The sequence below is a fragment of the Trachurus trachurus genome (genome assembly GCF_905171665.1).
Source record: "Trachurus trachurus genome assembly, chromosome: 16".
In the NCBI taxonomy this organism is placed as follows: Eukaryota; Metazoa; Chordata; class Actinopteri; order Carangiformes; family Carangidae; genus Trachurus; species Trachurus trachurus.
In genome coordinates this window covers 32,776,074-32,790,582 of record NC_139902.1, presented here as the reverse complement: position 1 = coordinate 32,790,582, position 14,509 = coordinate 32,776,074, and the positions used below count along the sequence as shown (strand labels likewise).

Genomic DNA, 14,509 nt, shown 5'->3' with positions numbered 1-14,509 from the left:
ATTATCTATCTATCTATCCCTCTCTGTCTTCTATCTATCTATCTATCTATCTATCTATCTATCTATCTATCTATCTATCTATCTATCTATCTATCTATCTATCTATCTATCTATCTATCTATCTATCTATCTATCTCTATATATCTATCTATCTCTATATATCTATATCTATATCTATATCTATTTCTAAATAAATTTATTATTATCTATCTATCTATCTATCTATCTATCTATCTATCTATCTATCTATCTATCTATCTATCTATCTATCTATCTATCTATCTATCTATCTATTTATCTATCTATCTATCTATCTATCTATCTATCTATCTGTCTGTCTTCTTTCTATCTATCTATCTATCTATCTATCTATCTATCTATCTATCTATCTATCTATCTATCTGTCTGTCTGTCTGTCTGTCTGTCTTCTTTCTTTCTATCTATCTATCTATCTATCTATCTATCTATCTATCTATCTATCTATCTATCTATCTATCTATCTATCTATCTATCTATCTATCTATCCATCCATCCATCCATCCATCCATCCATCCATCCATCCATCCATCCATCCATCCATCCATCCATCCATCCATCCATCCATCCATCCATCCATCCATCCATCCATCCATCTATCTATCTATCTATCTATCTATCTATCTATCTATCTATCTATCTATCTATCTATCTATCTATCTATCTATCTATCTATCTAACATTTGGATTCGACTGAAGTAAATCTCATATTGTGATAGTATTTGGGCAACAAACACGGAGCTGTTCTCAACATGTAGTCTACTTCGCTTTCCAGTTGCTATGGAAACCACCACTCGTCAAAAACAAATAACATAACAAAGCCTCACAAAATAATAAAAATTACAGTAACAGCCAGCGAAAGAAGCTGCTGACTGAATGAAATGAATCTGAACCAATGAATAAATCAATAAATTGTGTCGAACTTTTGCCAATTATGAACAACTCCGTTACATAACCAAACTGCTGAGCCTCACTGTGTGTTTATGTGTGTGTGTGTCTCTCTGCAGGGCCGACCAGGAGCTCCAGGAGAGGCCGGGGTGTCAGGCAGCCCAGGTGCCTCTGGTCCACAGGTGAGTCCAGAGTCTCTTCAGTCTCTCAGTGACTACGTTTAGGCTACGTGCAGCCATTAACCCTCTCATAACCGGAATATCAGCAACAACCCGGTTGCACACGGCCACGTAAACACCAAGAACGCTTTTGAAAAACCAGAATATGCAAAAGACCCCTGGGATACTCCTTTTCTGACCTGAACATCTGGTCATGTATATGCCTGTTGGGATATCCCCATGGAAAGGAACATTGATGACGACGGAGGTTGGCCGGCCGAGCAGCTCTGCGGACCGGCTGCTGCTGCTGTGATGTCCCGGTCGCTGTGGAGCTTCACTTCTCTGAAAAACATTGCAGCAAACTTCTAAACAGCCGTCATTTGGATAAACTGACCTTAACAGTTACTTTCTTGCATGAAAAAATATTAAAACTCAATAAAGTTACGTAATAACAGCGCTAGAGCAGGAAATAAAACAGCTTTTCACCTGTTTTACAGCTACCGCTAACGGTTGCCGCAAAATGCATTCTGGGAAACTTGAATACTGCATACTGCGGCGTGAACGGCGTCGGTCTGCTGAAGTAGCAGACTGAATCCCACATTCAGTATGCAGTATACAGTATATACTAACGCAGTATGTAGTAGGCAGTACAGTAGTATGCGGTTTCGAAAACAGCCTTGGTCTTTGGAGTCCAGGAAGTACTTGTAGTAAACATGGCGACACGCAGGATAACACTTGGTATTTCGGATTTCGGATATGCTTGTATGCTTCAAACGTTTTGTGTTGTGTCTTATCCTCAAATGTTTTGTGTTTTGTCTCGGCTATATTGCAAATGAGGTTGCTCCTCAATATACAGTATTTCCGAGTTTAAATAAATGTTATAATAACTTCATAAGTGGTGAAAGACATGAACATCATGTCTTTTGTAGACGGTAGAAAGTACCGGGATAGAGAGACCGCCGTGCTGCTGCTGCTGCTGCTGTTGTTGTTTTTGGATACAGGAAGAAGTGGAAATTTCATAACCTTTATTTAAACTCGGAGATATATTGAGGAGTAACCTCATTTACAATATAGCCGAGATGAAACACAAAACACACAAGGACAGAAGACAAGACATTTTAAACATACAAAAACATAACATAATGCATTGCGTCAAGAGGAAATGTATTGCATCAAGTGGAAATGCATTGCGTCGAGTGGAAATGCATCGCGTCAAGTGGAAATGCAATGCGTCAAGACATTCTCTGTGCATCTCTGTTTTGATCGGGATATCCCCATTGACCTGAATCTGAATATCGACTGCATGTGAACATAGTCGTTGTCTTTAACTTTAACTTTAACGGGTTTGTGGTTTTGTGTCCTTCAGGGTCAGAGAGGAGTCCGAGGTTCACCTGGACCCAGAGGGATCCCTGGACCTCCTGGACCTCAGGTCGGTGTCGCCTCCACCCGTACACCTGGTTATTGATCCGATCGGTTTCATTAGAAAGGTTTAACTGCTGTCGAAGGTTTTAAAGAAGCTGCTGCTGCGACTGATTGATGACGTCACTGTGACCAGCAGTGACGGAGCAACAGACGAGTACGAGTCACAACTTAAACTAAACTCTTCGTTCCAGTTTTTCTGAATTTAAATTTCTAAAGTTTCAGTTTGTTTTTTCATCAGACGCACGACTGTGACGTGTGTAATCATTTCTGTTAACAACTACACACTTATATAATAAATACACACTATGACTCATCAGTTAAACATTAAATACTGAACTCACTGTTTAAAAAATCTATCAAGTCTAATGTATAAACAGTTATGAATGTTTAATGAGCTCATCTGTGATAAAACATCTGTATCAATGTTCATCTAAACAGTTTACTGACAATTTATAAATAATAGATTTAAATATGATGAGTCATCATTTATTAATCATGACATCACATATAGATGAGCTCATTATTTCAGAGTTAAACATTAATAAATAAATCAGTATCGGTGAAAGAAGAATGATTAATAAATGAGCTAGAAGTGATGGGAATAACAGCGTTGTTATTAATAAACAGTGTTTCTAACGGTGTTACTTTTTACAGTAACAAGTAATCAAAAAAGTTACAGTTTACCCCTTTATAACGCCGTTATCGTTACTGACAATAAAAGGTCAGTAACAGGTGACAAAATAGTAATACACCTGTTTAAGTGTACATTACAACGCAATAGATACATTTCCTGGTAATTACTTACTTTTATAATGTAGTAATTAATTTAATAATTACTTTTTGGGGAAAGTAACTAGTAACTATAACTAATCACTTTTTTAAAGTAACATGCCCAACACTTTTAAGTTTGTGATATCTTGGTTTTTTGGTAACCCTAAGATCGATACCATATTTGGAGGAGGGGGCGGGACTACGGAGGAACGAGGGGCGGGGCTTAAAACAAAAAACACTTCTCAAGGTGCTGCTCTTCCTTTCTCACTCTGTTGTTTGTTTGTTTGTTTGTTTGTTGACCTGCAGGGAGGACCAGGAACACCCGGAGGTCCAGGAACAGTCGGACGCCGCGGAGCCAACGGACAGAAGGTCTGTGACGTCATTACATCATCACTTTACTCTGATCCAAGAAAACAGGAAATCTGATGTTCACAAGAGAGAATAATAACAATGTGTTATTATTAATGTATATAATATAACGTAATGTAATATAACATGATATAATATAATGCAATGTAATATAATATAATATAATGTAATATAATATAATATAATATGATTTAATGTAACGTAATGTAATATAATATAATTTAATGAAATATAATATGATATAATGTAACATAATATGATATAATATAATATAATTTAATGTAATATAATATGATATAATGTAACATAATATGATATAATATAATATAATTTAATGTAAAATGATAAACTTAATTTAAATGATAACGACCTGTTGTTGTTGTTAAAGGGTCAACCAGGTGATCCAGGTGATAAAGGTGCTCTAGGATCTTTGGGACCCCGAGGGACGCCGGTGAGTAGGTGCACATCTGCTCTGTGTTTACTGTTGAATATAAACTGTGTATCTAATGTAAACACTGTGTGTGTGTGTGTGTGTGTGTGTGTGTGTGTGTGTGTGTGTGTGTGTGTGTGTGTGTGTGTGTGTGTGTGTGTGTGTGTGTCTCAGGGTCAGGACGGTAGAGACGGATATGGACCTGCAGGACCTACAGGAATCAAGGTACAAAAACTGTTTGATGTTGATTCAGTAGAAAACTTATGACGCTCTCTCTGTCTCTCTCTTTAACACTGTGTCTCTCTCTCTACAGGGAGATCCTGGTTTCCCTGGTTACCCTGGTCTCATGGTGAGTGTCCACATCACCTGTTGTCTCACTCATCACCACTTCCTCTATTAATAATGCTCCATTTATTCTGAAAATTTTCCTCTGGCTTCCTGGGAAATTATTGACCAGATTTTTTCCCAGTAATCAAAAAAAGTGGAGCCCCACTGTGAGAGGCTTTTAATGTGAAAGACTTAAGAGGAAGTGCTGAAGTGTCCATTGATTAAAATATTCTGGTCTACTGTCCAAACAGAGATAGAGAAGTTCCATGGCATTAAAATGGTAATGGATCCTAAACGGTGTATTCTTGGTATCGATCTTCTGTCTTTGTCTGGTCAAACTGGTAAATTGTTGAATATTATGTTGTATGCCGAGGTGCACCCGCCTATGTTAGCAATGTGGTATGATAAACTGTTATCAATTGTTCCTTATGAAAGACTATCTCATGTGGTGCAAGGAACCTTAGATGAATTTGTTAAAGAGTGGACCCCCCTGAGTATGTTTTTTGGGTGCGAGCGGCCATCAATAATATGTGTTGGTGTAAATTAAGATAACACCCCCCCCCCCACACACACACACACACATTCACAATTTTTTTTCTTTCTTGTCTTTTGGTTTTTATTATATTATGTAGTATTATTTTGTGTTGTATGTTGTGTTTGTGTTGTGCTTGTCTTGCTGTCGCAAAACGTAAATCAAAAATTAAAAAGAAAGTAAAAAAAAAAAGAAAGAGAGGAAGTGCTGAAGTAAAGATCTGCTGGTGTCTGTGCTCAGGGTGAGGACGGTCTGCAGGGACCTAAGGGACTACCAGGACGTAAAGGGAACCCAGGTCGAGGGGTGAGAGACGAGTCCACCGACCTGACGCTTTCATTTATTATCTTTAACGAGTTATTTAACGACTTTTGATGCTTCTTCACTGATTCATTTTTCTTTTTCTGGTCCCGTTCGACGCAGGGGAACTCAGGTCTGACCGGAGAGTCGGGAGTGAGCGGAGATCCAGGTTACGCAGGACACAGGGTGAGTCGGAGAACAGGCGTCATCGTCGTCTTCATGATTAAATTATTAAAAACACACTTAGGCTTGACCTCACAGCCATCGGCAACATGTAAAGTCAATAATCTACAGGACTTTTATTTTTAAATTTCACCATCTCTACAGTTGTTGTTTTTGTTCTTCAGCCTGAAACTAAAAATTGATTTGGACAAAAAAAATGATGATGATGATGGTGATGATGATGATGATGGTGATGGTGATGATGGTGATGATGTGTGATCTTCCTCCTCAGGGCACCAGAGGTCCACCCGGAGGACGAGGAAAGACGGTGAGTCCACATTAAACTGAGTTTGTGGACAGAGACGTCATGAGACATGAGACGCTGATCTAAGTGTTTTAACTCTGTGTCCTCTGTGTCCTCAGGAGTGTGAGCTGATCACCTACATCAGAGACAACTGTGGTACGACAACAACAACAACAAAACACTCAAATTCATCAATTGGTTTTATTTTATTCGAGGAAAATTCAGTGTAAATGTTCCTGTGTCTCATGACATCACTTCCTGTAAACTGATCTCATCTCTCTCTCTCTTCACAGCCTGTTCCATTGGTAAGTATCAACAGGACAGTAGAGGACAATCCAGGACAACACTGGACAATTCAGGATGAGATAAGACAGTAGAGGACAATACAGGGCAGTAGAGGACAATACAGGACACAATAGGACAGTGGAGGACAATCCAGGACAAGATTAGACAGTAGAGGCCAATACAGGACTATACCCGACAGTAGAAGACAATTCAGGACGTGATAGGGCAATAGAGGACAATCCAGGACAGTAGAGGCCAATACTGGACCACACAGGACAGTAGAAGAAAATACAGGACAAGATAGGACAATGCCGGACAGAAGGGGACAATAAAGGACAATACAGAACAGTAGAAGACAATACCAGACAGTAGAGGACCATACTGGACAATGCAGAACAGTAGAGGCCAATACAAGATAGTATAGGACAATACAGGACAAGATTAGACAGTAGAGACCATACCAGACAATACAGGACGAGAAGACTGGACAATAACGGACAGCAGAGGAGAATACTGGACAGTAGAGGACGATCCAGGACAGTTGAGGCCAATACAGGACAATACTGGACAGTAGAGGCCAATACAGGACGAGATAGGACAGTAAAGGACAATACCGGACAGTAGAGGCCAATACAGGACATACTGGACAGTAGAGGACAATCCAGGACAGTAGAGGATAAAACAGGACAAGATTAGACTATAATGGTCAAAACAGGATGAGATAGGACAATACTGGACAGTTCCAGACAGTAGAGGCTAATACAGGACAATACCGGACAGAGGAGGGCAATCCAGGACAGTGGAGGACAATACTGTACAATACAGGACAAGATTAGACGGTAGAAACCATACCGGTCAATACAGGACAAAATAGGACAATACCGGACAGTAGAGGCCAAAGCAGGACAAGATAGGACAGTAGAGGACAATAGATCAGTCTCCTCTCCAGGGTGTGAAGACGTCCATGATGGTCCCGGTTCTGGTCCTGGTCTCCCGTCCTCCGTCCTCTGAGCGTTGTGTCGTCATGACATTGGACCAGAGAGTGAACTGGGACAAACCCCAAATGTTGTCCAAACAATCTGTCCTCCTTTCTGTCCCGTCCTCTCAACACGACGTCTCTCTTGTCTCTCTCCAGGTCGGTCTGCGTGCCCGGCCGTCCCCACGGAGCTTGTCTTCGGTCTGGACATGTCCGAGGACGTGACCCCGGCCGCCTTCGAGAAGCAGCGCTCCGCCCTTCTGTCCCTGCTGGAAGACATCACCGTCTCCGAGAGCAACTGTCCCACCGGCGCCCGGGTCGCCGTGGTGGGCTACAACGCCAACACCAAGTACCTGATCCGTTTCCAGGACTACCACCGCAAGAAGCAGCTGATGGAGTCGGTGAGGAACATCGCCCCGGAGCGCAGCAGCAACCGCCGCCAACTCGCCGCCGCCATGCGCTTCGTGGGTCAGAACGTCTTCAAGCGCGTCCGAGCGGGGATGATGATGAGGAAGGTGGCCGTGTTCTTCACCGGCGGACCGACCCAGGACGTCAACGACTTGGTCACCTCCGTCATGGAGTACCGGGCCCTCAACATCGTCCCGGCGGTCATCGCTCTAAGGAACACGCCTGCGATTGGTCGAGCCATGGAGGTAGGTGGGGTGTGAGAGGTTCTGGTTCTTGTCTGGAGCTTTAACATCTGAACAGTCCAAACATCTGGAGTAGTTCCGAGAGCAGCTGAATCAGGTCTCATGGTGTCAGGGCTTCCTAAACAACAGACCAGGACCATTCCGACATCCCACCATTCCGACATCCCACCATTCCGACATACCGCTATTCTGACATACCACCATTCCAACATCCCACCATTTAGACATACCACCATTCCGACATACCGCTATTCCGACATACCACCATTCCGACATCCCACCATTTAGACGTACCACCATTCGCCTCGGCTCGCTTGGAAACCCGGCTCAGGCGTTACCAAAGAAGTACGGGGTACCGGATGCTGGTGGAAAAGCAAAAAAAAACGAGCTGAGCTGAGTTGCGCTGGGCCATAACAAACAAACTAGCTTGAACATCTGGATGGTGGAGTTTGTGGTGGATCGTTAAAGGGTCAGCTTCTTGTCAGAGAGTCTGTCCTCCCTGAGCTCTCTGAATCTGGCAGGACTCAAACCGAGGACTCTGGTCCAAGTCCTCTAGTTTTTTGTCTTCAGGTTCACGTTCTTTGTCTTTGTTTCCTCAGGTCGACGACTCAGGAAACTCCATCTACACGGTGCTGGCGAGGGACATGGCCGCCGACCTGATGAAGGTGAAGACTTGTGCCATCTGCTACGGTGAGTCGGAGGGTTACGTTCATGTTGATATAAACCAACGCAGCTGAAGTTCATTTTGACGTTCATTTTGTTGATGTTTTGTGCGTTCAGACCCGTGTGTGCGCTCGGAGCAGTGCTCCTTCATCCAGGAGCCTCTGCAGCCGCAGCAGGTGGACGTGGACCTGGCCGTGCTGCTGGACGGCTCCAGGGAGATGCAGGCTGACGAGTTCGCCGGTGCTCAGCAGCTCCTGGGTTCAGTGGTGGAGCAGCTGGTGGTGAGCCAGCAGCCTCGACAGGCCTCCACCCAGGCCCGGGTGGCCGTGGTCCAGCAGAGCGGCGCCCAGACCCCCCAGCTGGAGTTCGGATTCGCCACGTACCAGAACCGGGACTCGATGCGGAGCCACCTGGTCCAGAGGATGCAGCAGCGGGGCGGCTCCTCGGCGCTGGGCCACACGCTGCAGTACACCCTGAGGGAGGTGCTGCGAGGCCCGGCCCGCAGGAAGAAGGTGCTGCTGGCCGTGGTGGGCACCGAGACGTCCTCGGCCGACCGCGCCCTGCTGCAGCGCGTCTCCCAGAAGGCCCAGTGCGAGGGCGTGGCGCTGTTCGTGGTGACGGTGGGCGACCGCTACAGCCGCACGCAGGCGGAGCAGCTGGCCAGCGCTCCGGTCCAGCAGCACCTGATCCACGTGGACCGGCTGAAGGCGGACGAGCAGGGCTACGTCCAGCGCTTCTTCAGGGTCTTCCTCAACGCCGTCCACAGTGAGGCCACAACCCAGCACATTTTTCATTTCAAACCTTTATTTATTCGGGTCCATGCCTATGTTCCCACAGCCTTATGTTCCCACAGCCCTATGTTCCCACTGGACTCTCTCTATCTATCTGGCCTGTCTAGCCTCTACCGGGTCTTTTTACTAAACTTAACCAACTCCTTTCTTCATTGCCTGAACACAACCAGTGGTGGGACCAAAGGGCTGTGGGAACATAGGGCCTAATTTTCAGTGACAACAAAAGTTAGAAATGTGGGAACATAGGAATGACCGCATTTATTCAGGGGAGCCAATTGAGAGCAGGCTCTGATTACAGAGCCCTGATTACAGAGATAAAAACAACAGCAACAACACAATTATAAGCAACGCAAACACTATGATCAACAAATGTCAGAATCAGAAATACATTGAGCAGACACAAGGAGAACAGCTTATAAATTTAGGGTCACAGCTTCATGGAAGGCAAGTACATGCAGTGTAAAGAACAAAGTCTAAGAGACTCCACTGGAATAAACTGTTTCAGTTTGAGTGAGTCCTGTAATTTATTCCACTTACTTGTAGGGGGCAAAGAAGTTAAAAGCTTTCTTTCCTCCCTCGGTATTTACACGTGGAATGTCTAGTCTGATGAATGAAGCTGCATCAGCAACATCTGGACTCTGCCGTGAAGCTGCTCTGACACATCTGTCCTGTTTGTTTCAGAGGGGATCAACACCTACCCCCCTCCCTCTCTGAGGCAGAACTGCAGTCGACTCAGCGCTCAGGGGGCAGGACAGGAGGTCTACATCAGCGGGTGAGTCGCTCTGCAGAATCAATCATTATTAGGGCCGGGACTCGATAAAAAAAAATTAGTCTAATTAATTAGAGGCTTTGTGATTAATTAATCGAAATGAATCGCATTTTTAATCGCATATAAATATTTGACCAGAGAACAGTGAGAATACAGATTAAATGCTCTTTATCCTGCCACTACACTATGATGAGTACTGTATTTAACTACTTAAATCACAGTAGCATAAACTGATTGGTTGAAATCAGCCTGATGTAAACATTAATAAAACTCAGGCAGCTCCATGTTGTCTCTGTGTGATGTTCAGGTCAGGTCAGGACAGTCTGAAGACAGAGCGCTCTGAGGTTGAAGTTTATAATAATGAAATGCACCGTGAGACACTGACATGTCTGTAGCTAGCCGACGTCTTGACCACATATCAGCTGTTCAGCTGCAGCAGAGGAAACTCCGCTGTTCTCTGCTCCACCGCGACCAGCGCTTTTTAAAAAAATGTTTTAAATGAAGCTCCGGTAGCGAGCGGCTAAAATACAGCAGGGTACTGTAAAGCAGCGTGGATCTGGTGTGTTTATCAAACCTTGTGTGACAGTTGAGGTTCCTGTCACTATGCTCCCAATTGATCATGTGCCCTGGCTACTTGGCCAAGGGGATGTCCCTTTGGGTGACTGGCAAGCGCGCATGACTCTTACCCGGGAGGTGTGGGTTCAATCCCCGCCCGGGCCCTCTTCACCTTGCCACATTCTGGCGTTGTTGGCAGGATCCATGTAGCACTAGGGGTGGGTCCATGGATTCCTAATGTGTGGCAGCCTGCGCGGAAGCACAAGGACGTGCTTGTGAAAAGAGGGGGAGAGATGTGACAGTTGAGGTTCCTGTCACTATGCTCCCAATTGATCATGCGCCCTGGCTACTTGGCCAAGGGGATGTCCCTTTGGGTGACTGGCAAGCGCGCATGACTCTTACCCGGGAGGTGTGGGTTCAATCCCCCCCCGGCCCTCTTCACCTTGCCACACTTGGTCGCCGTGCTGAGGCACCGGGTCGGTTTGAGCTGCGGTCAGGCTGCATTAAAACTCCTCAGGCAGCTCAGTGTCGGTGGCTTTTTGACTCGTTAAATAATTGTGCTCCAGTATAATCATCCAGTGAGAAACGTTCCGAAGTGCGATTAAAATGCGTACATTTTTTTAACGTCTTAACACGTTAAAGTCCTGGCCCTGATAATTATCAATTCTGATCATTGATTAGAAGGAAAACGATCAGAAATAAAAGAGTTGTAGTTTGGCAACGTCAGATAATCTTCCTGTTTCTCAAACTTTCGGGGCAGTGGCCGTCACCTCTTAAAGGGATAGTTCAACATTTTGGCAAATTGGCCCATTGCCATAATCCCTATAGTCATAGCAGTAGGTTCGTTACCTTTAATTGTCGGTAAAGGTAACGAAAATAAAGGTAAAGGTAGCCAAAATGTTGAACTGTCCCTCTGACAGTGATGAGTTGGGTGCAACAGACGTTTAACAGACATGAAAAAGGTTTGGTTTGCTTCTCTAATGGTCCAAACCTGCAGTTAAACAGCAGCAGACTGTGAGTGTGACCTGAGTGTGTGTTGTTGTGAGTCCAGCCAGGGCGAAGTGGAGGTGGCGGGGGAGGAGGTGGAGGAGGTGCACGAGGAGGAGGTGGAGAGCTTCCAGGAGCAGAAAGGAAGGCCGACTCAGACCGGCCAGCTGGACATCATCACCACGCTGAGCACCGTAGACGAGGCCATCGTCTCGACCATCCAGGGAGCTGATGTCAACGGTAGCCCACACACTGCGTCCAAAACACACACACACACACAAACACACACTCTTCATGTTTTCATATCTGTGAGGATAAAACACACAGACTCCCTCTCCCCCCCATTCCTCCTCCCTGATCCAGACCTGATTCTCATCTGAACCCTGAAACTAAAAAAAAGTTGAATAAATAACTCGTCTCTGTAGAAACAAATATTTAGTTCAGAGACACTTCGTTAATCTCAGTGACCTGAAAACATCAGATTAACATCCACTGTAACTCTACTGGAGGCACAGGGACATTTTAAAGGGGAATTGCAGTTTTTTTTTTTACAATCTGGACCTTATTTCTAGCATAAAATACGACCATTTCCTCCCCCAGATAACTTTGGTGTCATTACAAGTCGTCGTGATGAAATGAGCTCCAGCCGAGAGCCGCGTATATCCGTATAATGGAGTCTACAGGGCAGCAGAATGCAGCCTCTAAATAACACATTATCTGCAGAGAAACTCCTTCATTTCACCAATATTTAGTTCTGATAGGCTAGTGCTATTCCCCTCTGAGTCCGGGGTTAGCTGTTATCAACATCCGGGGTCTGTAGGTTGACCTACTGACCTCTGACCTGGATGATGTCATCTCTGAGCGCCGCCCGGCTCATTCTGATAATAATCATTCTGCTTCGGCATTCGGGTCCATTTTTATCTCAACTAGCCGGAGCTTTAGTGAGTCCAGGTTGAGGAGAGGAAGCCTGTGGAAGCTGAACTTCATCCAGCTGCTCATTTTGTTCTGACAAGTCAGAAACACGCAGAAACGAACCGTAGCATTAGCGGTAGCAACAAGCTCAGAGATGACATCATCCAGGTCAGAGGTCAGCAGGTCAACCTACAGACCCCGGATGTTGATAACAGCTAACCCCGGACTCAGAGGGGAATAGCACTAGCCTATCAGAACTAAATATTGGTGAAATGAAGGAGTTTCTCTGCAGATAATGTGTTATTTAGAGGCTGCATTCTGCTGCCCTGTAGACTCCATTATACGGATATACGCGGCTCTCGGCTGGAGCTCATTTCATCACAACCACTTGTAATGACACCAAAGTTATCTGGGGGAGGAAATGATCGGATTTTAAGATAGAAATAAGGTCCAGATTGTAAAACAGCAACTACCCTTTAATCTGACGCAGAATAAATCCTCAGAAATTGAACCAATCACAGTTCAGAACCAAAGCGTCTGTTTTCTTGTGTTTCTCTTTTACTCAGTGTCTTTGAACTACACACTGATGATGACCCAACTGTGTCATGTGATCATCAGGCTGCATGTTGCGGCTCGGCCAGCCCATAATAATCACAGTTTAATATCTGGATGTAGCTCCGCCCACTTCATCATCATCATCATCAATCATCACATAATGATGTCATCATTGCTGAGCGCTGATTGGGTCGAGGCTCGTGGCGGGAAAACGTCCAGATATTAAAGTTGCGTCCAGGAGCAGCAGCTTGTTACGTTTCCATGGTGATTCAATGATCGTACGCCAAATATTAATGTATCAAAATAATTGATGAGGACAATTTGATTTAATCAGATCAATAAACTGAAGAGAGGCTGCTGTGGACGCTGTGTGTTAATGTGTGTGTAACATTAGTAAATGTGTGTGTAGCTTGTATTAAAGGGATACGCCAACATTTTTTTTTCGTGTCTTGCCTCACTCCTGAGTCCATGACCAGCAGACAGACACGCATCCTTTCGACTGTGCGTGTAGTAACAAGGGAGATACGGGCTAATTAGCTTAGCTCAAACACTGGAAGTGTATGGGTAGTGTTAGCCTGCCCCCACCTAAAGTCGCTAATTAGCTTAGCTCAAACACTGGAAGTGTATAGGTAGTGTTAGCCTGCCTCCTACCCGAGCCGAAATCAGCAGTCAGAAGCTGATTTCATTTTAGCTCTAAACTCTGTAAATATATCACTTTATCCACATTTCAAACATGTTTAGGTGAGAAAGTAGCCGTTTAGATCAGCAGTGTGTCGTTAATTTGTCTAAATACCAGCTGTTTACTATTTTGTTCGGACGAATTTGGCGCTACTCAAGCTAGCCGTTGTGACCAACGCACTTCCGTTACTTTCACAAAATAAAACACCCGTTGCCCTTTACATACAGAAAACCATGACGATAGAATTTGTGCTTTTACTTTGAAACAGGAAGCTAACCTACCCTCGATGTAGCTAGCTTGAACCAAAATAAACCGTCTTTTCTTGAACTCTCCGTTTTGACCGATCTCGTCCCGTTAGCGGCATTTGACCGCTCAAGATGCCTTACCGGAGAGTTTTGTCAGCTCTGAGACGAAGATCGGCCCGCCGGTTTCCGTTTAGAGTTGCTGAAGAGTTTCTCTGATGACTTTAGGTGGAGGCAGGCTAACACTACCCATACACTTCCAGTGTTTGAGCTAAGCTAATTACGGGCGATACAGCTCTATCTCCCTTGTTACTGCACGCACAGTTGAAAGGATGGTGTCTATCTGCTGGTCATGGACTCGGGAGTGAGGCAAGACACGTAAAAAAAATGTTGGTGTATCCCTTTAATGTGTGTGTTAATGTGTGTGTGTAACGTTAGTGTATGTGTAGAGTAGTGATAGTATGTGTATGTGTGTGTGTTCTGTTTCAGCCCGCTGTCAGCTGGACGTTGACAGGGGGGTCCAGTGTGCGGACTATGTCCAAGCCTGGCACTATGACAACCGTCTCGCTGCATGCTCTCAGTTCTGGTTCGGCGGCTGCGGCGGAAACGCCAACCGCTTTAACACGGAGCATGAATGTTTGTCCACCTGTGGCGTCCACAGTAAGTCCCGCCCCCTGCTGTGACTCCGCCCCCCCCTCCCCCCTCAGTGTCGTCTCTAACAGCTCCTCTGCTTCATGTCTGTCCGTCTG

General features: G+C 44.9%; 1 protein-coding gene across 1 annotated transcript in view; it reads left to right on the top strand.

The window, feature by feature from the left end:
* Positions 1-14,509, top strand: part of col6a4a (collagen, type VI, alpha 4a) — a gene marked incomplete at both ends in the record, with an annotated part of 38,208 nt that overhangs the window by 22,108 nt on the left and 1,591 nt on the right. The window contains 16 exons of the mRNA XM_083990381.1: positions 1,044-1,106; positions 2,449-2,511; positions 3,582-3,644; positions 4,033-4,095; positions 4,249-4,299; positions 4,388-4,423; positions 5,174-5,236; positions 5,354-5,416; positions 5,685-5,720; positions 5,816-5,852; positions 5,990-6,001; positions 7,117-7,610; positions 8,207-8,297; positions 8,388-9,035; positions 9,743-9,833; positions 11,437-11,612. Of these exons, the coding sequence (XP_083846507.1) occupies positions 1,044-1,106; positions 2,449-2,511; positions 3,582-3,644; positions 4,033-4,095; positions 4,249-4,299; positions 4,388-4,423; positions 5,174-5,236; positions 5,354-5,416; positions 5,685-5,720; positions 5,816-5,852; positions 5,990-6,001; positions 7,117-7,610; positions 8,207-8,297; positions 8,388-9,035; positions 9,743-9,833; positions 11,437-11,612 (2,050 nt within the window). The remainder of the gene's footprint in view (positions 1-1,043; positions 1,107-2,448; positions 2,512-3,581; positions 3,645-4,032; positions 4,096-4,248; positions 4,300-4,387; positions 4,424-5,173; positions 5,237-5,353; positions 5,417-5,684; positions 5,721-5,815; positions 5,853-5,989; positions 6,002-7,116; positions 7,611-8,206; positions 8,298-8,387; positions 9,036-9,742; positions 9,834-11,436; positions 11,613-14,509) is intronic.